Source organism: Brachyhypopomus gauderio, chromosome 8 (assembly GCF_052324685.1).
Source record: "Brachyhypopomus gauderio isolate BG-103 chromosome 8, BGAUD_0.2, whole genome shotgun sequence".
Classification (NCBI taxonomy): domain Eukaryota; kingdom Metazoa; phylum Chordata; class Actinopteri; order Gymnotiformes; family Hypopomidae; genus Brachyhypopomus; species Brachyhypopomus gauderio.
In genome coordinates this window covers 1,112,775-1,137,337 of record NC_135218.1, presented here as the reverse complement: position 1 = coordinate 1,137,337, position 24,563 = coordinate 1,112,775, and the positions used below count along the sequence as shown (strand labels likewise).

Genomic DNA, 24,563 nt, shown 5'->3' with positions numbered 1-24,563 from the left:
GTTGAAGATACATGGTTTTACATCAATGACTGACTATTACTCATCATGTTTGCTCATATTTCTTATCCTTGTATAAAGTTTCTCCTTTATGACTACAATTTTGCTAATTTTACATTTCCTTTTCACTGTTTTGACCAGAACCAATGGGTGCATAATCACATATTTTCACCGTTTCAAACAATACTACAATATTCCTTTTTAAAATAAGAATAATCTCCAAATCAATGAGTCTGGAGCTACTTTAGAACAAAGATGTGTGGATGTAGTCTGTGTCTAAATATGTACTTCCTGTGGGTGTAGTTGTTTGTGTATGTGTACACTCGTCACTTATAGTCCAATGTGCTACACGCAGTGTTTGTTGTGTATTAGGTATATAGTGTGTGCGTCAGTCTTGTCCCATGCTCGTCTTTGTGAGTCTTGTTACTTGTCTACTACTCCCGTAGCTATTATATACAAATAACAATAAACCACGTATGAAATGCAACTCTTCTCTGCATCCACTAACCCTCGCCTGTTACAAAGCTCTGCATATAGTGTAATTTGTGTGTTACTAATCATTTTCCAATTGCTACAGGTAAAGCCAGATAAATCTGCTCTGCCAGTAACAATGGTGAATATTTATCGTCACAGTCCACATGATGAGTCAATGGCTCAATTTCCATGTACAACACAATATCTATGTGGTTTCAGAAAATATACACTTAACATTCACATTAAGATGGGCTTAATAAACACCACCACACTTTATTAAAGATCGAGTTAATGATGCTACTACATGCATCATAGTTCGAGTTTCAGTTACTATTACATAGTTGTTGGAATTTGCGGCTGCATGCGACTTACACTTGGATGAATTAGTTTCATCTCTCCTTTAAAGTGAATTTGTCTAAACTCCAGTTTACATAAAAAGAACGAGTTAACATTTTGAATCTGAAAGCTAAATAATAATAAGCAAGAGTAGCCAATATAGGTGGAGTACCAAGGACAATGCTTATCACTACTGTTATTTTCTTCCAAAAATCAGAGTACATGGTTCAAAAACCTAGCTTCATATAAAGCAAGATTTTTATTATTTGTTTTATTGTTTAAATAGTACCCGACTAAACAGCCAAAGTAATAAACATGTGTTGGATGTAACGGAATGCTAATATAATTTTGCCGTAACAGAATAAGCATGCTTATAGGGCAATTAGGGCACTTGAAAAAAAATCTCGGATGACCTGCAGTAACTGACAATACTCTTAGCATTATGAAAAGTTTGCTCAATATGTTGTGAAGGTTGAGCCAGTTATAAACTGAGTAGACTAGGGCCAATTTTCTCAATCTTGGTCTTGTTTCTCAGGATTGAAAGCCAATAAAGGCTTAAATACCCTCCACAGAAGTCCACTACCAGGAACAGGCTTGTAATTCTAATGATCAGCATTCATTAGTCACAACTTGTAAATGAAACGTTCACTAATTTTAGGCATGCACGGACATAGGTCAGTAAATGATAAAGTCAGACATGCTTTATTCTGTATGAGTGGTCCTAATACATGATGCTCCAACATCATGCTTCTGTGTTTCATCAACTACACTGGCGACAGACAAGACAAAATAGAAGCTTCACTATTAAATCAAAAGTATTTTCTTAACATGAATTTAACAACCTTATGGAGAAAAATGCTTTGGAAGACATCAGAATGAAACAATAGTGTAAATAAGACTAAAGAATCCCTTGTCATGCTAAACAAATTACATACGTATATGGGGGTTTGGTGGGTAGAGAGAAAGCAACACCTCTCGAGGAACAACCAGCATTATTTAAATTCATAATTAGGAACAATCTAAATATAAAAAGGGATTCATGCCATTAATTAAAAGCTGTACAGTCCAACAAAATAACTAAGTATACAGTTAAATAGTGTATATAAGTACATACACTATTACACATCTACAACTCTTTCAAATTTACACTTCTTTCCATGACCAAGGACACACAGTCCATAGTTGGTTATGCGTAGAATACACTAAATGCAAGTAAAGTAACATGGATAATAAATTGGCAGAGGTAAAAAAAAAGTCCTTCATATGTGAGAAATATATGCCAATAAGCCCCACTATAAGAAGAAAAAAAGATTGCAATGATTGAAATCTCAAATAAGGTATTGAAACGTGTTGAAAAAAAATCAGTGTGGGTCCTTTCTTAGACACCCAATATTCAACTGTTTAAACACTGTTTACACAACAATGTAAAATAGAAATTTTACAAAAAAATCGTCATGATGCATGCATGCATTTTTCCTTACAAATTGTTAAAAGTTAAATTGATTCTAGCGAACCTTATGACCTGAATTCAATTGGGGTATAACAAGACAAAATCAGAAAAAACTATACTTAATTTGCTTAAACTTCAAAAATACAACTCGTCCTTAAGACCTAAATGATTTTACAAGTAGTCTACTGCAAATTCGACTGTTTACAGTGTAAATTCACTGCACAACTAATAGTAATAACCATGGGTGGTGATATTCAGTATGAACATTTGAAATAGGCTTGTCTGACAACAGGAAATCCTTTTATCTTACCATGATTACTTCAATTCACTATGCAAAGAATCAACAACAACTTGGGTAACTTCATCAGGCCAAGAAAACTCCTGACTGGAATTCTAAGCTCTTTACAAGAAAAACATTTTGTAGCTATACAAACATTTTGGCACAGATTTTCAGACACATCAGGGTCTTGAAGTAGAAGTAGTGATCATGGATATGTTTGCTTTTTTACAAAGTTGCTACTGATGCAGAATTAGCACTAGTTACTGTATACTTTTTTAATTTTAGAAGATCATCTTTGTTGTGCAAATATTGTGGGATTACAAAGAAATCCACACAAAGTAGAGAGTGACTAGTGCTTTGAAAGACAGCTGCAAGTGTGTGGGTTTGGACTTTGACTCTGACATGTAGTGATTTAAGAAGAAATCTTTTTGAGAATGTGGGGAGGGTTGATAGAGTTTGGAAAATGTTACCATGAACAGAAAGGGCCATGCAGTGCACTCTGATTGGGGCTAGATTATGGAAACTTCCAAGGTGGTAGCATTGTAAGAATCTTCTTGTCCTTCTTCTGTGACATTATTGCCCTTCATTCTGTTCTCCTCAATGATAGCGAAGTGAGAGGTGGAAGAAGGATGGAGAATATTTGGTTTTGTTGTGTTTTCTGCATCAGCAGCATGTACGTTCTCTGGTTGTGTCGGAGGGCTCACGACGTAGCTTCAAACCTCTGACACCTGAGCTGCCACCCAAGTCTAAAACTGGTATTCTCTGACCTGCAAAATGGAGATTATATACAGTGCAGTCGAAAAAAACTTTTGGATGTCAACAACTGGATGTGAATGGCAAATAAAGGTTGTTTAAACATCAAATGTGATTTCTCTGCATTTAAATTAAGACTAATCCTGGGGTAAAACAATGTCAGTGGAGAAGAGGAGATCCACAATTTAATCCTTGACTAGGCATAACTTGTATATGGAAAATTGTGTGTGAATGTGAGAATAGTAATGGTGACTAACTGAGCTTGCTTACTTATCTCAATGAAGATCTCATTGATGTTAATAGCGTTCTTGGCACTAGTTTCAACAAAAATAGCATGGATGGAGTCAGCATAGTCCTTGGCATCCTTCTCTGATACTTCTCTAAAACAAAAGACAAGAAAGAAAAAAACATTGAAATAAAAGGATGCTTAGAACATAAAACATTAACAAGGTACTGTAGTCATTATTACAATAGCTTAGATATTTGGTGCAATGTATTGTATGTGATAAACCAGGACTTCTGGTTTGACTCGACATGGTGTAGGTGTGTGGGCTGAGCTCATAAAGAAAAGACATTTCATTTTTCTTTTTGTATTCCGTTTAGATTTACACAGATTTTAGTTACTTTTGAGCATTCATGGTAGCATCGTAATGCCTCCCAAAGTGAGCAAAACAACTAGTTCAAAAGGTGCCACTTTTCCGACCTACTGCACAGGCCTCATCTCTGACTGCTGCCACTGCGACTTTACCGAGGGGAATAGGGCTGTGAATCTTTGGGAATTCCACGATTCGATTCAGAATCGATTCTTGGGGTCACCATTCGATTAAAAAAATGATTATTTTCCGATTCAAAAACGATTCTCAGGAGCTACTCCGGTCTGGTGCATGAAAGCAGAGTACATTTATAAAGATATTATAATTGTAAATGTTTTATCAACATATTGCAATAATGTAAACACACAAAGGTAAATCCAAGACAATATATAACAAATCACAAAAATAAAAAAATATATGAAAGTGCTTCCAAAAATAAGTGATGTTACATTAATAAAATGGGTAGGCTTACACTAGCTGCCAGAACTTCCACTTCACAGATGAAAAAAAAATATATATACCGTATTTCCTAAAATCCGCATATATCTACTGAACTGAATACATTTAAGTGAACTGATCGGTTACTGAACGGTGCCGGTAGCATTTCATGTGCGACAGTTTTGGCTTTCAGGCGGTGTTGTGTCAAATTCCGACTCCCCTCGTTTGTCCGACTAAAAAGACGCTACAGATTATATTGTCGATTTACGTTTCTATGCACAAATAAGAGCTAGACTTTAATTATCCATCACAGCAAACGGCACGGCATTATCTATGTCCAAAGACACAGTGGCTCAAGAGTGCTAATTATTTAAAATAAAATACACACTGGCTATACCGAAGTTAACCTCTGACCACGACTTTGCAGTATTATGTCTCTATATTATATATATATATATATATATATATATATATATATATATATATATATATATATATAAATAATATACTATATCTATTAGAGGTGTGCCAAAAAATCGATTCATATATCAAAAATCGATTCTCATTTACTACGATTCAGAATCGATTTTAAATGTCCCAAAATCGATTCTAAGTCGCGTTACGTAATTACAAAATTACGCGAGACTTTACGCAGCAGGTTCTGGGACACTAGTTTGCGGAAAGGTTTCAAAACAGATGGAGGAAAGAGATATTCAACCTGTTCCGTCTTCATTTAAGGCAAAAATATGGGTTCATTTAGGTATTTACAAATGCCAGGGAAGACCGAACTTGACACAATGTAGCTCTTGTGCAAGGTGTGTGTAACGCGGTGAGCACGGGAACGTACACACAGCGTGAAATAATATAGAGAAGGGTGGACATGAGTGAAATAATATAGAGAAGGGTGGACACGAGTGCCGGCTCGGAAGAGCAAGACGTTTGACACTCGTCACATGTATTAGCGAGAGGGAAACGCGCACAGCGACCCAGAATGAACAAACAAAACAACACGGGAGACTCAACGCGCAAGAGAATAGAAAGCAAAACCGTGAGGGCACGGAGCAAATAGAAACAAAAAACAACGCGCAAAATACAACGCGGGAAAAATAACAGTTAACCGCAGTGAGACAGGAGGAAGAAACAACAGTAACTAAAAAGCAACGCGAAAACGAAACCAAGGACGCCGCAGCAAAATAAAACCCTTCCCAAAAATAAAGGCAAAACGGATAGGAAGAAATGTAGGATTGGGAAAACTTGAGATGAGTCAGGAAGCGACGCATAAGATACTCGAATAAGTAAAGAGAAAGCATAACAGAGAGGTGGCGAGACACCTTCAAACGATAAGCAATCACAGAGAAAGCAGAGACTGGCTGTGTATGGTTACGTTTAGTCTGGGACTGAGTCTGGTGCCCCTAGCAACGGCTGGGGGAACAGCATCTGAGCCAGCCCTGACAGCTTGTAAAATGAAGCTCAAGAATTTTGGTAAAAACAAAAAGCATTTTATTTTACCAAAGCACATTATATTTGTTAATTAAATGTGAGACACTTTATTTTCTGTATTTGTCATTCTGTCTTGCAAAGCAGACTGTAGTAGATCATGCAGATTTTATAGACTTAAGCAGAATTTTTTATAAATCATTGTTTTTTGAATTGAAAATCGTTTTGAATCGAAAATCGATTTTGAATTGAATTGTGGCCCCCAAAATCGGAATCGAATCGAATCGTGAGATAGTAAACGATTCCCACCCCTAATATCTATATAGCAGTATTATGTCTATATAAAGCGCTATATAAATAAAATTTGATTGATTGATTATGTCTAAATATCTAGTTAGGACAAAACTAGAGTGCTCAATGAACTAAGTTATAATCACTGTAACTCCCTAATATTATCTGTAGTGTCTATGCGTGTGCAAACGATCAAGCCCATTCTTACACGGGCCGGGTTGACAGTAAAATCTAGTGTTTCAAGACAGCGGAGCCATTTGGACTTCTTTTCCCTCATACTTTAGTGGTTTTGCCTAGCACTATGGTGGCTGAGAAGGCACACCTGCACCCAAAAAAAAAAATTTGATAAAAAAAAAAAGAGAATTGATTCTGAATTGTTCAATTTTAGAAATGCGATTCGAGCTCGAATCGAGTTTTTCCTGCACCCCTAGAGGGGAGCGCACACTGCCACAGATGGTCCAATGGATATATCAGTGCTGAAGACTGGTTCAAGCCGTTGTTTCTGAAAAGCAAACGGCTCTATCGGACAATGCAAAGCAAGTTTTCCAGGGATTTTGCGATGATAAAATCCAAATTTGCCAATATACAGAAAACGGTCTAAAAGGCAAAGTTGATCTAAAAGGCAAAGTCGAGTTTTTGGCCAAAGAATTACATAAACTATACGCAAAAAGCGAAGACCTAGAGTCTAGATCCTGTTGTCAATATCTAAGGCTCATTGGTATTCCAGGTGTCGGCCTCTAATTGTCAGGGCTGGGCCCAGGGCAGGTCCTCCAGTCGCCACCAGGAGGAGCCCACGAGCCAGACTACAAGCTAATCAGCGGTGATGGCATGCACCTGTCGTCCTGGGTTTATTAGGACGACAGACGCAGTGCCTCACCGCTGAGTTGTCTGCCTTCTGTCGTCAACCTCCAGCCCTTTTCTCAGCTGTTCACGGTGTCTCACCACCCTGCCTCTTGCTTGTTTCAGTTATTTTGTTTATTACACTGTCTATTCAAGTACTTATCACTTATCCCTGGCCTCTCTCAAGTTTTCCTCCCGCTGTTATTCTTCCTAACCGTTTGGTTTTGGTTTTTGGGAAGGGTTTTTTGTTCTTCGCGGTGTTTGCCAGCCAGCCAGCTACTTGCCCTGGCGTCCTTTGTTTCTCTTTGGTTTTTTGCCTGTTCTTTACATGTTGAGTATTTCCGCTATTGTTTTCTGTTCTCCCCCGTTGTACACGTTGAGTATTTCTGCAATTGTTTTCTGTTCTCCCCCCGTTATATGCGTTGAGTACTTCCGCGATTATTTTCAATTCTCCCGTTATACGTGTCGAGTTTCTCCGCAATTACTTTCGGTTCTCCCTTGGCATCGGCACTGAAGACACAGCGCGACGTGGCATTGTTTTCTCGCGCGTGTATGATTGTTCCGTGAGTCTGCCACCTTAAGAAATCCGCGGAGGATTTCGTCTCCTACATCTCCCGCTCTGACACCGACACTAAGCTTTTACAGGAGGCCTTCTTTCTGGACGAGTGTCTACAAGTGTATAAAGAGTGTGTGTGTGTGTAACGTCTTGTGCTCATCTTTGCCAGAGTCGTACACCTATGTGTATTTATGTTCTATGTGCGCTGATTGCGCTTTTCACAAAAAAAACATAACGTTAGTGTTTTTCAACTACAACACATTTTTGACGTTGCACTCAGGGTTACATATAATGATTCACCTTATTTATCAAGTTGATTGATTACAATTGAGATTTGTTAAAACACAGTGCATGTTCCATGTATGATTAATACAATAGTTGTTTGTTTGTGGGGGGGGGGGGGTGAGGTGGGAAGAGTGTTTTGTTATTAATTTTGGTTTATTTTGGGATAAAATAAAAACCATGGAAGGTAATTATTCTGTATCTGTACTATATACACTCCTGATCAAAATCTTAAGACCAGCTAAAAAATTGGAAGAATTAGCATTTTGCACCACTGGATCTTAAGAAGGTTGTAAGTAGAGCTTCATTCAATGCTAAAAGAAAAAATGGGACCTGGTGGCTCAAACATACTTATGATTGTACATGTCTGATAAAGCTGCTAGATGGAGCACACATCTTTCAGGTATTTGACACTTGAGAGACTGCACGTTTCCAGGGTGTCCGCGGGGTTGTAAAAAGTATTAAAAGGAAGTAAATTCAGTTGGCCAAAATTAAGGCCATTAAGAAGTATTAAAAAGTAATAAACTTCATCTAACGAGGTATAAAATTTTTGAACGCTCATCCAACTGCCTAGACGTTTTTGAATTTGTATTATGTGCAGGCCTTTCTCCTAAAATTTCTTAAATTAGATTTATTTATATGTTGCTAGCAGTGATATGACGTGACCTGATGTTTGTTCGCGCACACGCCAGTCACCTAAATATCTGGCTGGTTCGCCAAACCTGTTTGCGAAACACTATGGGATTTAAACAGTCTTGAAAATCTGTCACCTTTTGGCGAAATTCGCCATTTTGAAGTTGAGGGGGGGGGGGGGGGGGGTCGGGAGATATATATATATATATATATATTTATATTATATATATATATATATTTATATTATATATATATATATATATATATATATATATATATATATATATATATATATATATATATATATTAGGGGTGGGCATAGATAAAAATTTTTTATCTAGATTAATCTCACTGAAATCTTGAAATTAATCTAGATTAATCTATATTAAAATGGCTCATATGCGTGCTACCCAAGTAATGACTAAAAGTCAGTCTTTGAGATAGGGTTTCTTAATACAGAGGGTGGATTAGACCAGGGGCTCATCTCCTGTTTCCAAAATGCATCAATGACTGCTTGAGAAAGTTATGCAAGCCCATTCCCGCCACCTTTTTATTTTGAGATAGGCTACTAAGTCGTTATTTCGAGATACTATCTCGAAATAATGACTTAGTATATCAAAATAATGAGATATCAATTTACTTAATAATGAGAAAAATATATATGTGCTGTTTTTTATTTTATTTTAGATGGCGGGAATGGGCTTCCATAGAAAGCTGTTCTACTTTGATACTTGAAGAAAAAAACATGCTCAATAAAATGTAGGCTACTCGTGTTCAACGGTTTATTCAGTTAAACATGAATTTGTAAGCCTACATACTGTACATTAAAAGGGGTTGATAACATGTTTATTCAGCTAAACATGATATTTGAAATGTAAGCCAACATTTAGTACATTTAACCTCACGAACGTAATTTGAAAAAGTCAGTTTTGGTCCTCTGCAGTTTTAACGGTTAAAAAGAAATATTTAAATAGTGACGAATCTAGCACTAGGACCATGCAGAAAACGACCACTCAGAGCTCCACTCCGGTAACACTTTACGTTCCTAAAAATGAATTTTCCATGAAGCAAACCTGGCAACTTTGTGGCTGCATCCATGTAAACACACGTACGATTTGTAATTCACAGGTTTGAAAACTCGTTCTCGCCCCTACTGTGCAATTTGGTTAGGAAAACAGCCGAGCTAAACTATCAAGTTGAAAGTCATCATAGTTTGCTTACCCATTTTGACCCAGTTCCCAACAAATTCAAAGTCAACTTTATTATCCCAGAAGGGAAATTCAAATGGTCATGGTGCGTATGGTACAAACAACATAAACAGGATAAAAATACCACACACACACACACAGCTACAGTGTCAAGTCCCTTGCTGAGAACTGTGTCTTTCATTAACCATTCTAATTGCAAGAGGAACGAATGACTTACTGAACCTAGTTGTTCTTATTTTCCTTTGTAGTAGCCTCCCCTTACCATGTTGACTTAACTGGAATCTATTATGTAAAGGGTGGGTAGTGTCTGCAATAATACTTCCAGCCTTGTGTAGTATGATATCTTGAAACAGCTGGGCAGCTGATGTTTGATTGCACCCAATTATCCTGCTAGCTGTTTTAATAATGCGTTGCAATTTATCCTGGTCTTGTTTACGCATACTACCAAAGACACAGACCAGACCAAAGGACAAGACACACTGAAGTACAGACTTGTAAAATAGCTCTAAAATATAAGTATCAACATTAAAACTACGCAATTTTCTTAGGAAAAACATTCTTTGTTGAAGCTTCTTCACCTTAAAAGCGGCACATTTGTCGAATCTCAACTGATCATCAATTTCAACCCCTAAATATTTGTAAGTGTTAACTCTCTTTATTGTGTGCTGTTGACGACAGTGTTTGGTACTTCTTCTGCACTACGTCTAAAGTCGATACCCATTTCTTTTGTTTTGCTTGTGTTAACATTAAGGAAATTGTCAGAGCACCATTTTATGAAGCTCTTCACTTCCTCCTCAAAGCTGGACATTGACAGCTCCCCTGCTTTCAAGAACCCCACCAGGGCAGTGTCGTCTGCATACTTAAAATAAGAGTGTGTAGTTGTAAGAGCACGACACTCATTGGTATAAAGTGTAAGGGAGACAGCACACATCCTTGGGGAGCACGTGTGTTAATGACCTTAGGGCAGTGGTTCCCAAACTTTTTCTGCCGTGCCCCCCTTTAGTAGATGAGAATATTTTTGCGCCCCCCCCACACACCCCCCCCCCCCCCCCCCCCCCCATATTGACTAGGTTGCACCGATTCATGTTTTTCACTTCCGATACCGATTCAGATATCTGAGGCTTCGTATCGGCCGATACTGATCTGATAGAGTAAAACTGCTGAATCGACTTAAAGCATTTCTTTTTAAACACAGACATACTGAATTACAGGTTTATTGAAAACTCTGCACCAGTATAGCACACTTAAACACACATAAAACATGTAAAAACAACACAACTTGCATTTGTTCAGTCAGTGCAATTATGAATATAACATTGAATGTAAAATAAATAATACCAAAGAACCTGAAACTTACAAAAACAATAGGTTCACAACTTTGGTCAAACATGAAAAAAATAAACTACAAGAAACCTTTTAAATAGTTCAAGAATTCTAAATATAATTTAAAATAAATAAGGAGATGAAATAAGAGAAACAGCAATACATATGCGGCTAGTTTGCAAGCGCAGACATCACGCAGAGCACAAAGCATGTAACGGCCAGAAATATGTGTACTGTCTCTTTAAGTTGTCTCGAGTTGAGCGCGCGTATGGAATATTGTTTTTTTAGCTTTCCGCCGTAGACCGAGTCAGACCACTGCTCTTTATTTTATTTCTGTAAGTAACGCATTAAATGAGCTTTGGACAACTCACCAGTTCATGTATGAACAGTGACGTATTGCTGGAGCCCAGGTTTATTTTGGTCAACCAGCAAATAAACGAACTAAGTGGAATACCACCAGCGCGAGTATTAAGGTTGAACTAACTCCGAAAAGCAAGCAATACAAGCATAGAATTAGACTGAGTAGATCTGTTTTTATGGATCGGTCACATTGTCCCCGATACCCGATCTAGAATTTTTTCAGATATTAATATCGGAATAGGTGCATCCCTAATATTGACACATGTGCACGTTTTACTTTCAAGCTCCGCGCCCCCCCTGCAATAGCTCCGCGCCCCACCTAGGGGGCGCGCCCCCCACTTTGGGAACCACTGCCTTAGGGGATGAGATGGCCTGATTAAATCTAACCTGCTGAGTACGATTTAGCAGGAAGTTATTAATCCATATGATGAGCCTTGGGTTAACACCTAACTTGACCAGTTTGTCCACCAGTAGGTGGGGTTGGATGGTATTGAATGCGCTGCTGAAATCAATAAAAACAATCTTTACAAAGCTGTGAGGCTCTTCTAGATGTTCAAATATACTGTTTGTCATGGTTAGCAGTGCATCCTCCACTCCCCGCCTTGGCTGGTATGCAAACTGGAGAGGGTCCAAAGATGGTGCTACCTCACTAAGCAGATGTTTCAGTATGATTTTCTCTAAGCATTCCATGGGCACTGAGGTTAATGCCACAGGTCTCAGATCATTCATATCTTTGGGCCTGTTATTCTTTGGTATCGGTACAATCAGAGATTGTTTCCACTGAACTGGGATTAGTCCTGTTTCTATTGACTGCTTAAACAGCATTTGAAATGGAAAAGCAAGTGAATCGGCACGTGTGCAGCACTTTACAACTGACACAGTCTGGACTCTGAGATTTATTAATGTTAACATGTAAAAACTGATCTTTAACCTCCTCAGTGCTTATTTGAATGTCACGAACTTGCATAGTTCTGACTGCATCCATTGCCAGTTCCTGCTGAGTTTTATGGTCAGCATTATCAAACCTACAATAAAAAGTATTCAGTTCATCTGAGAAGGCGTTGTCATCTGAGACAGTCAAGTTCTGCATTTTAGGTTTATAACCAGTCATAATGTGTAATCCCTGCCAAGCCCCTTTAGTGTCATGGTTGAATAATGACTGAATCTTGTTTTTATAAGCAGTCTTGCAGTCCAGTATTTTATTTTTAATGTTTTTCTGTAAGGATCTGATGTCCTCCTTTGAGCCTCCAGATTTAAACAGCCTCTTTTTACGGTTTAGTAGTCCTTTAAGTTCAGGAGTAATCCATGGTTTATTATTTGGATAAAGTTTAGATTAACGGCGATCATTTTTATATCACCCGATCAAATTAACGACCGCCATTAACGGCCCACCACTAATATATATATATATATATATATATATATATATATATATATAATATATATATATATATATATATATATATATATATATATACACTGCTCAAAAAGGGAACACTCAAATAACACATCCTAGATCTGAATGAATGAAATATTCTCATTGAATACTTTGTTCTGTACAAAGTTGAATGTGCTGACAACAAAATCACACAAAATTATCAATGGAAATCAAATTTATTAACCAATGGAGGCCTGGATTGGGAGCCACACACAAAATTAAAGTGGAAAAACACACTACAGGCTGATCCAACTTTGATGTAATGTCCTTAAAACAAGTCAAAATGAGGCTCAGTATTGTGTGTGGCCTCCACGTGCCTGTATGACCTCCCTACAACGCCTGGGCATGCTCCTGATGAGGTGGCGGATGGTCTCCTGAGGGATCTCCTCCCAGACCTGGACTAAAGCATCCGCCAACTCCTGGACAGTCTGTGGTGCAACGTGATGTTGGTGGATGGAGCGAGACATGATGTCCCAGATGTGCTCAATCGGATTCAGGTCTGGGGAACGGGCGGGCCAGTCCATAGTCCATGGACTGGCCCATAGCTTCAATGCTTTCATCTTGCAGGAACTGCTGACACACTCCAGCCACATGAGGTCTAGCATTGTCCTGCATTAGGAAGAACCCAGGGCCAACCGCACCAGCATATGATCTCACAAGGGGTTTGAGGATCTCATCTCGGTACCTAATGGCAGTCAGGCTACCTCTGGTGAGCACATGGAGGGCTGTGCGGCCCTCCAAAGAAATGCCACCCCACACCATTACTGACCCACTGCCAAACCGGTCATGCTGAAGGATGTTGCAGGCAGCAGATCGCTCTCCACGGCGTCTCCAGACTCTGTCACGTCTGTCACATGCTCAGTGTGAACCTGCTTTCATCTGTGAAGTGCACAAGGCGCCAGTGGCGAATTTGCCAATCCTGGTGTTCTCTGGCAAATGCCAAGCGTCCTGCACGGTGTTGGGCTGTGAGCACAACCCCCATCTGTGGACGTCGGGCCCTCATACCATCCTCATGGAGTCGGTTTCTAACCGTTTGTGCAGACACATGCACATTTGTGGCCTGCTGGAGGTCATTTTGCAGGGCTCTGGCAGTGCTCCTCCTGTTCCTTCTTGCACAAAGGCGGAGGTAGCGGTCCTGCTGCTGGGTTGTTACCCTCCTACGGCCTCCTCCACGTCTCCTGGTGTACTGGCCTGTCTCCTGGTAGCGCCTCCAGCAGAGGTGGGGACTCGAGTCACATGACTTGGACTCGAGTCAGACTCGAGTCATTAATATTAAGACTTTTGACTTGACTTGAAAAAATATTCAGAGACTTAGACTTGACTTGGACTTTTACACCAATAACTTGGGACTTGAATTGGACTTGAACCTGTTTACTTGCAAAGACTTGATTTTTTTTTTACCCCAAATCTAAATTTTAAAACGCATATTAATATTTATAAAGTGCGCCCCATTAATTTCATTTCCGTCCTTCTGACGCAGACCAGTCCTCTGCTTTTCCACACTCTACGCTGTGTGTGTGTGTGTGCATGAGCTGCAGCACAACCAATCAAATGGGGGGTTGGCGAACGTAAATTTTTACCGGGCGGGGTGTAAAATGGACACAAATTAAGTATTATATCGCGATCGATCGATCGCCAGTGGTTGGTGCCAGAGCGAACTAGTAACTCATTGAATCATAGATGTGGATCAGAGGTAAATAAACTAGATTTTTTTCCGGCGTGAGAAATCGGATGTGTGGCGTGAGAGCGTGTGAAGACGGTCAAATGCGTGTGTCTCACGCTCAATGCGTGAGAGTTGGCAACCCTGGGTTCTGTATCTGAACTCGGGGAAGAGAGCCTCTCTCTGTCACCATCATAATATCCAGTTCTATCTCAGCATGGATTGTGTATTTGAAGACATCTACGTCGAGAAAAAATATATTGACAAATGTGGAGCGAATTTTCAGCTATGGGGACATCATTCATCGTGCACAAATGACATACAGACTTTTGGCCAGCAAATGCAATGCAGAATAGTTTACTGAAATGTCTAAAGTTGCAGATTCCTGTTAATTGTTCAGTTCTTGTATTTGTTTGTCTTGTGTCACTCACACATGTTCTCCAAGAAAATGCTGTTATGGTTCTTTGTATTGTACTGTGAAAATATCAGCACTTTTTATTTGAACATGAGTTCTACTTATGACTTTTTCACAGAATATTTATTTCTGGAAAATTGTAGTTTAAAGTATGAATATTTTTGCAGCTAAGTTTAACAAATTGAACTGTGCAATAAAGAGGTGTAATTTTAAATTTTTTTTTTATACATCATGTTTTCAGTTGCACATGTTTTATCAAGATTTGAGGAGAATACAGATTTAAAAAAGAACGCATGTCTATTATTTACATTTAAAATATACCTGCAACATTGGTAAAAAAAAAAAAAGACTCGAAAGGACTTGAAATTCCAAGTTTCAGACTTGGGACTTGACTTGACTATTGCCTGTCTTGACTCGAGACTTGACTTGACTTGAGTGTCTTTGCTTGAGACTTGACTCGGGACTTGAGGTATAAAGACTTGGACTTACTTGAGACTTGCAAAACACTGACTTGGTCCCACGTCTGGCCTCCAGCCTCTGGACACTATGCTGACAGACACAGCAAACCTTCTTGCCACAGCTCTTATTGATGTGCCATCCTGGATGAGCTGCACTACCTGAGCCACTTGTGTGGGTTGTAGAGTCCGTCTCATGCTACCACGAGTGTGAAAGGACCACCAACATTCAAAAGTGACCAAAACATCAGCCAGAAAGCATAGGTACTGAGAAGTGGTCTGTGGTCCCCACCTGCAGAACCACTCCTTTATAGGGGGGGTCTTGCTAATTGCCTCTCATTTCTACCTGTTGTCTATTCCATTTGCACAACAGCAGGTGAAATTGATTCACAATCAGTGTTGCTTCCTAACTGAACCCATAGTATTGTTAACCTTGTAAACCCTGTAAAGCTGCTTTGCGACCACTTAAGTTGTTAAAAGCGCTATACAAATAAACTTTGATTGATTGATTGATTGAACAGGTTGGTTTCACGGAAGTGTGGTTGACTTGGAGTTATATTGTGTTGTTTAAGTGTTCCCTTTATTTTTTTGAGCAGTGTATATATATCAAGTCTATATCTATATCTATCTATCAGTAGCGAACCATAACCATTAAACCTGGGCCCGCTCCCATCCCCCCCCCCCCCCCCCCCCCCCCCCCCCAAAATTGAGACGACAGTACAGCTTTAGACACGCAATAAACAAGAACATCTGTACTAGATAACTTCTTAAGCAAAATAAGGTTCACAGCTCAGTGTTCCTTGGAAGCGGAATATGTAAACAACGCGCACGAGGGCATCAAAGGAATGAATCAAAACTAGCTAGCGGTGGTACGCTAACGCTAGTTAGCGTCGCCACAGCGGGCGGAAATAATCATACAATTAAGCCCGCCCACTAAGAGGGAAGATATGATTGGTCAATTTTACTGTCATTTGAAACTGGTATTGCGCTGAATTATAACTGCCTGGCCCTCTGTAAATGAACAGTGGGCCCACCAACCACCAACATTCTGCGAAGGTATCACAGTCCTGATAAGGGGGGGAGACAGGCTCACAGGCTTCCACTTAACATAACCCCTCCTTCCAACACAGATTGAATAGACACGGTTGAATAATTTATTTGCTTATATTTTTGTAATAGATGTCGATTGTCAAAACTAAATAGATAAAATAAAAATGGATAAATTATATTATATATATTTATGTTTTAAGAATATTTTAGGAGGGCGTAGGGGGCCCTGACAGTTCCCCACTGATTGAAATTGTGCTCTGTTTGCTTATTAAGTCAATATGGTAATTAATTAAGCATATATATATATATATATATATATATATATATATATATATATATATATATATATATATATATATATATATATATATATATATAGATAGGCTTAGGTCAGTGGTTAGCAACAACCGAGAGGTCACTTCAGTAGCCGCTTTAAGTCATGCTGGTATTAAAAAATATTTTGTAGGTACTAAAAAGGTATTAAATTCAACTTAAGAATCTCTGTATATACCCTGGTTTCCTACAACTGGGTCTAGGTACCATGCCAAACCAGCAGCTGGCAGCTCCACCAGCAATACATAGAACAAGCTTGCTTCCACGGAAGAAAGAGGGTGTGTCTAAAGCATGTGGAATTCAGGTATTTTAATACCTTGATTAGCAGTCTCCCTCTCTCTCTCTCTATCTATCTCCATCTCTCTCTCTGGTTTGCCCTTCACCAAGGTTACACTTTTTAAGACAGGCTCCACCATCTCTCTTTCTGGTTTTCTCCATTTAGAGCATGCAAACGTTTGGAGCAAACAGCTAAAAGTCATAATTCTTGATAAGTACCTGTGGAATCCAAACAATCGACTGATCGTTACCATAGAAATAGAATTATTTCCATCAAGCCTGCTAACATGGCCACGTGGACTGAAATAAAGGCGATCAATTCCCTGTTGTTACACCGTGGTCAAGACTCATGTTCCTGGATTTCATAGCCAGAAGGACAATTGTCAACAACACATGTACGACTTCATATTTCATCAACAAGGAACCTGTGGTATTTCCAGAAGAACTCGGCGAACAACAAAACCATCCAAAATCCTCAACACATGAGAGTTTAACTGTCTGGCATTGTTTACCAAAAGGGCATAGACATTTTAACTGTAGGCTTAACTAAGTTTGTAGTTAAGTCATTTGGAATGTATTTGTGCTTGTTCTACTTTGTTTACATAATCTTCATAAAGATTTTATGATAACTATCATGATTATCTCGTCTTCCCCAGATTTACATGCAGCACTCAATTTTTTTAGTTATTAAGCCAGCACCATCACCCTTTGTTCTACGACCACGTTGAATAAACCAACTGCACTCATTAACACACAGCTACAATGCTCTACTTTTAAAAGTTGGTGCCATAGTTGCTTACAAATCCCCACCTCCTCAAGAATACATGCTTGCACAAGTGTGCACACATACACATTTACTCTCCTCCCCTAGGGTTAATCTTTCCTGTAAATATACTGATCCTTGTTGTTGATTCTGGTTGTGTCTTAATTGGTTTTAAATAAATGGGCCATTTATTTTCACCAAGTTGTCTGTGTTATCATTCAAATTGTGGTTGTTGCCAATATCTCAAAAGAATTCAAACCATTAATTACTTTTTGTTTAGAACTAAATATTGTGATTCTGGTTTGATTTGAAAATGCAACTGATTAATAATTGGATGTAAAATAAATTATATCTACTTTAAAGGATTAGTAAACCGACGGTTTAAGTGCTTTCAATGAACATTGCCCCAGTATTTTGGGACAGAGAATACTGCTTATTTTTAAATGATTTTTGCAATCTAATTTTATATACTTGCCAATTTATCATCATGCAAATTTGGCTGAATGGTTAATGCCATATTTTAACTGTGGTGTGATAAACACAGTCATATTGTTACTGCTTTAAACAATCTTTTAATAGTGACTGCATTTGGTATTAGAGCACTGTTTTGTCTATGCTGTGCTGCCCATCATCCCAGTGTATAAAACGGGGGCATATTCTTTTGGAGAATTGCTTTTATATTTAGCGTCTGGTCTGAACATTTGTGATACAACTGCAGTTGCTCCTTTTCTCGTTCACCTTTTCCTGGTTATTGTTTTGAGAAAGAAAAATATGACCACACTGATAAACCTCTAGATCTTCCAAACAAAGCAACAGTGAATGAAGACGTTGCTGGCTCTGCTGAAGGAGTGAAGCTATTCAAACTGGAAAACATGAGTCATGGGTGTTCAAAAAGGAATTTGAGGTGATGATTTGCATATTTTTACTGAACAGAGCTGAGGTCTGTAGAATATTTTCATCTGATCACAAATAAAAACTGCATTCCAGAGAGAAAAGGAATGAGGTATAAGAATAACCTGGCATCAGAGAGATCACACTTGTTGCCAGCGATAGCAACCACTATGTTGGGAGGTCCATGTTGGCGAAGTTCCTTTACCCAATTCTTCAGGGTCTGGAAGGATTCCTTAGAGAGGGAGAGTGAGAGATGTGTTGAGTAGAGAATTTTACAGTTGTGTGAAAATCAGGTGTGTCCTTTAAATTTCAATTGTCCCCAGAGTCAAACAAGTGATTATTTATTATAATTTACTCATTGAAAGCACATTTGACTAGGTCACTTACTATTTTTTGTTATGTGATTAGATTTCCACAAGAGCAATGTGTGATTAGTGTGAATTTTCTTGCTTAATTCATGAGTGTTGGATTAGTTTCTCTTTTTGACATTAACAATAAAATACTTGAAATCAATACAACTGAAAAAATCTGTAGAGAAGAATTTTTAGATTTAAGTTCAACCAAATATATACAATAATATACATCAGCTGTTTGAGTGACAGTGGCTCAGTTGGGAGAAGAAACCCTGAAACAGCTGTTAGGAGTAGCCTATGCATTGATGGGTCAGTTCACAATGAAACTAAAACTGAATTTTAGTTAAGGTACAATAGTCAAGTTAAACAGTTAATTCATAACACTTTAGCTTAATTGTTAGATTTTCTAAAAATCCCACTGGGATCCATTAGTTATGCATTATGTAATATCACATTACCATACAAGTTAGAGTAGACCTCTGCAACACCCTAGCATTAATCACAGATAGGCCTACTAAAAAACAGAGACCACTACTTTCCGTCCTCCGTGAGGCTCCCAAGGTTTGACAAAATTAAAACTATCACAGTGGAAATGGCAAAGTTTGCAATGATGTTATGAGACCTGAACTCAATAAGGGGGGGGGGGGGGGGGGGGGGCATACCTTTTTACCTAAGGCCCCAACAGACTCTAGAATGGCCAGTTTTGGTATTCCCTGTATTAAATCTCGCTCATCTCTGCATTTGTGTCCGTCTCCTCGCTCCGTGGCGCGAGCCACGTTACAACAGAAACTGATCCATAAAGGTAGAAAAATACCCAAACAAGCACTCTCCTCTAAATTCATAAAGAATATTATTTTATGGCTTTAAGGTGGGCTGGAAATTTTGAAAAAGAAGCTGCAGAAAAAGCTAAACAAGCTAACTTTGTGCATAGATTTATTTATTGGTCAAAAAAACCAATAAGCATGTTGTAATCACTATTGTCTCCAATGCATATTGGCTTTAAGTAGAGAGGAGGGGGTGAAAGGGTACACATAGTACAGATAGTACACCTAGTACAGATAGAACAGACAGTACAGACAGCCTCCCACAGACACAAAGATTGTGGGCGAGTACACTACAGCTGAGAAACCAAGAAGCTGATCACCAAGGCAATAATATAATCTAATATAATCTCCCTAAGACAGATATTGATGTAAGGCAATGGAAGGAAAAAAGGCATGTAGCTCTGTTTTAAAAGTCTGGAGAAATTTGCTAATTAGCATTTGGTTCACTGCCAGGGATGCAGTGGATTTTTTTTTCAACAAAAAATCCAGGAAGCCTTCAAATATTTTATGTAAGCGGTGCAGAGTAAATGTGTTACAATAAATTGAGCAGGAGTGGTGAATGTCCGTACATGTGCTACATGTGGGTGAAGTCCAGATACAGGTATCTGATGTTTTTGTTTTTATGTGAGTGATTGTTAAAATGTTGCACATCTGAGTATGTTTCTTATTGTAATTGTTAGGATTTTTCTTTCTTCTTCTTCTTCTTCTTCTCTTTCCCATTACATGTCCTATTAAAAAATGCACAGTTTATTTACAGTTAATAATAGTTTGAAATCATCACTTTTCATACTGCTCCTAGGATTTTCATACTATCATGTCAAGCAAAGTCTTATAATACTCTACAGAGTGTGAAATCAAAAAACAATCCAAAGATTTTGGATCTTAGGCCACTTATACCTGCTAAATATTTTTTAATGGACAGCATCGATACATACAATATTTATATTTTTGAAGCTCTTTCATATTTTATCCAATTCTGACCAAAATGCACAAGCCCATTCAGAATCCCATGCTGAACAAATTTGTCAAGTTTCATCTAAATTGGTTATCGTATGGCTCTACAGTGCAATATTATATACAATGCATAAAAATGCATGTTAAAGTCCCTCTGTCACCTTCTCCTTCTCACACGCACGCAAGCTGAAACTCACACTCTTAGTCTCTCTCACACTCTCACCCACATTCCCCCTCCCATCTCTGTGCCCTAAGTAAACATTGCTCTGGCTACCTAGATCTCTCTGTGTCTATTAACCAGGCACACACATATACAGGCGCAAGCAGGCCTTCCTATAGCATTCACAATGACACTTCCCTAGCCATACCCACCCATATCTCAGTGACTAACACATTCTCATACAAACTAATATTTGGCTTCTTTTTTATAAGACACACACAAACACACACACACACACACACACACACACACACACACACACACACACACACACACACACACACACACACCTTTATACCTATATGTATGTATAGTTTCTATGTATGCTTATGTATGTATATGTATTAGTATATGTTGTCATAGTTTGAGTACATACACTACCACACATACACACTTCTACCTAAATGTATGTATAGTTGGTATGCATATCTATAGTATATGTATAGTATATGTCAGTCATGCCAGTGATGTCAGTCGTATCAGTCATATCAGACATGCCAGTCATGTCAGTCATGTCAGTCCAGTCATGCCAGTCATATCAGTCATTTAAATCAAAATCAAACAATAACAAGCATCAAATATAGCCGCAAGCGGCGATTGGCGGGTTCACACACGAATAGGCATTTTGGCCTCAATAGGCAAAAGGAAAGCCAAAAGGTCCTTTAGACCTAAAAGTGAAAAGAAGCTGTTTGGGTTTGGCCAGTGTGTGCTCTACAGACATGTGTGATGACATCTGCGTGTGTCAGAAAGGGAGACACAGAAATAGCACATCTGGCTAGGGCTGCATCTATGTGAACAATATAGGAAGGCCTGCATGCGTCTATACATGATTGGGCCTGTATATTACCGACAGAGAGAGATTGAGGGAGCCAGAGACTATGCTTTGTTAATTCACTCCTTGCACACCTAACATGACTGTCTGTGTATTCAAAGTATGAATGTAGTCTGCAAAGCCTGGCATTACATGACTGGCATGACTGACATAACTGGCATGACTGGAATTATTTGATGATTTGACATAAAAGTCGGAGGGAATGAGATAAAATTTCACTGATTAATGATTTTTTTTATTAGATATCAAGCTTCATGGAGTATTAAAATGTCAAGATTCATGTGTGCAAGTGGGGGAAAAACTGGCAGAGCAGTGTTCAGCATGGCCAAAACATATCCACTCATCTATACTATATTATTCACACCCGGAAATGTATAAACATTTACTAATGGACAGTTAATGTAGGCAAAAGTAAAAAACGAAATCATGACTATTTTATAATGAATCAATTACATGATTTTTGCACAGAAGCTGCTTCTAGCTAGCCATTTAGCTAATATTTAGGAGCGAGGAAATTTGTTGCACAGGTGGCATCCTATCATAGTTCCATGCTGGAATTCTGGAGTTCCTGAGAGCGACCCATTCTTTCACAAATGGCAATACAGTGTGTTTATTTCTTTATTTATTTGCTTGCTTTGTTTTTGGTTTATTTTGTGTGTGGTGTTGGGTGAGTTAAGCCCCATTGGAAACCAGTGCATGGTTTTATGGTTCTTCTGCTGGTTTTCCCATAGTTTTAATTACACGATTGTTTGACGTACGAGTTTGCCGCACTGTGCTACTGTCAGTCATTTTATCATCTAGCTTTTAACCTTTCTGGGGTGTAGCTATCTGGGGATTGTGTAAGGGGGAATGTAGTGTGGGCCTTAGTGAGCAGGGCCTCCATATATTCTAGTATATAATCTAGTATATTTCTTTTATTCTCACAATAATATTGTATTGTCCCTCATGATGTTCCACTTTAACATTTAAACTATACATGGAATGCACATTTAAGTTACATTTCATAACTCAAAGAAATTACATTGAGTTTTTAATCTTAACTGCTCATTTGTTTGAAATGAAAAGCCACACCAGCTCTTTGCATACAATACTACCACACTGTGATGTCACAATGAATATTATTAATTTCAATATTATTCTGAAAAAATATACACCATTCTGATACAACTGCATTAAAATCAGTGGAATTATAAATGGGTACTCTGACTCTGAATCTGAAAGTGATTATAGGTGTTGATGTTCACCATAAGACTACAATAATAATATGATTGGAAAAACAGGCCAGCTTTGTTAAATGTACGCAAAAAAAAAAATCAAGTAACCATAACGTTTGTAAGAAATGGGAAATGTAAAAATATAACATTTAGATAAACAATAACAATATTTAAAGGTCCTACAGAAAAAGCCCTGATATTCCACAACTTAACGTTTCATGTCTGGATTAAACCTTTAAAATACCATGATACTGCAGAAATTCCATGACCTACTGGAACACTGTATGTACACTTAGGATGGGTCTTCAGCAGTATAGTCATTACAAAGATGGTCAAGAAATGATTTGGTACCTCTTTAGTGATGTCATATACAATGATGGCGGCAGCTGAGCCTCTGTAGTACATTGGGGCAAGGGCACGGAACTATGGGTGGATATATATATGGAGAGAGAGAGAGAGAGAGAGAGAGAGAGAGAGAAGGACAAAGATTTATTTGTGATCAGCAGAAAAAGCCATGGCTGCTAATGGAGTGCAGCCACAAACATATGAGAGCCATCAGTAGAAAGATAAATCCAATGTGAATAAAGCAGTTTGAATCCTCATAATGGACACATCTTCACATCTTACTTTTAAATCTCGATCCTGAAATAAATAAATAATGAATAAAGAGAACACTTAAAAAATTGTAAACGGGCATACAAGAAAAGACCATAGTGAATGCTTTCTGTAGGTTCTAACCACGCACATACATTTTACATTCAGCTAAAACTGACCACAATGTGCCAGATGGTCTGGTTAATAACTACAGTACCTTGTTCTGTGACTTCAAAAAGTGAAGTAACATACAGAAGCAATCTTAGCATCCAAATGGTAATGAAGAGGGTCATGGGTGTACGGTTTACATGTGCAGCAATAGATGGGCTACAGTCTATACATTAATTCCTACAATACACTTCAAAGTTACCCAACAAAGTGGCAAGTGAGTAGGTGCAACATAGATGTTTGACAGTTTGTGGGGTGTGACTATTATTGAAATATAAATAAAAATAATGATGTCATCACACCTACAATAGAAAGAAAACCAACACAAGTGTCCAGCTCCAGCCACAAAGATCTACAAGCCTGTAATTCATTTTCAAGTCTAATAGACCTAAAGTATTTAATGCAGACAAGGACCACTACTGCCCTCTACAGTTAAAGCACAGTTTTAACACACCTATATATTTGTTCAAGGCTTCCTGAGCAGCCTGAGATGAGGCCTTGTCCTAATATAAACTCATAATCCAACATTCTTTATATTTTGTGTCTAGTTTATATAGGAACTGTCCATAGTAATACACTTTACACTTGCACCTTAACCAACCACATTTTAAACATAATCTATAAGCTTACCAACTAATCCCTGAAGGAATTGCACAATACATTATACAGACCTCTCTTTGTGTCTATATCCAGTCATTATAATTGGAAAACTGCAAGTAGACCTCTGTCTGACAGCTAGTCAGCAGAACAGTCTAAAGAGATGGAAGACATGGCTAATAGTAACTTAACCAAGCCTTCATGGGGATACTTAGGTACTATATGGCACATATCAATACAATCTTAGGTGATATAAAGGCACATATCCCAACACA

General features: G+C 38.3%; 1 protein-coding gene across 1 annotated transcript in view; it reads right to left on the bottom strand.

Moving 5' to 3' along the window:
- Positions 1–1,493: 1,493 nt before the first annotated feature.
- Positions 1,494–24,563, bottom strand: part of rab22a (RAB22A, member RAS oncogene family) — a 29,020-nt gene continuing 5,950 nt past the window's right edge. The window contains exons 4-7 of the mRNA XM_077013724.1: positions 23,281–23,352; positions 18,658–18,764; positions 3,561–3,670; positions 1,494–3,304 (exon numbers count right to left, since the gene is read on the bottom strand). Of these exons, the coding sequence (XP_076869839.1) occupies positions 3,201–3,304; positions 3,561–3,670; positions 18,658–18,764; positions 23,281–23,352 (393 nt within the window). The 3' untranslated portion in view covers positions 1,494–3,200. The remainder of the gene's footprint in view (positions 3,305–3,560; positions 3,671–18,657; positions 18,765–23,280; positions 23,353–24,563) is intronic.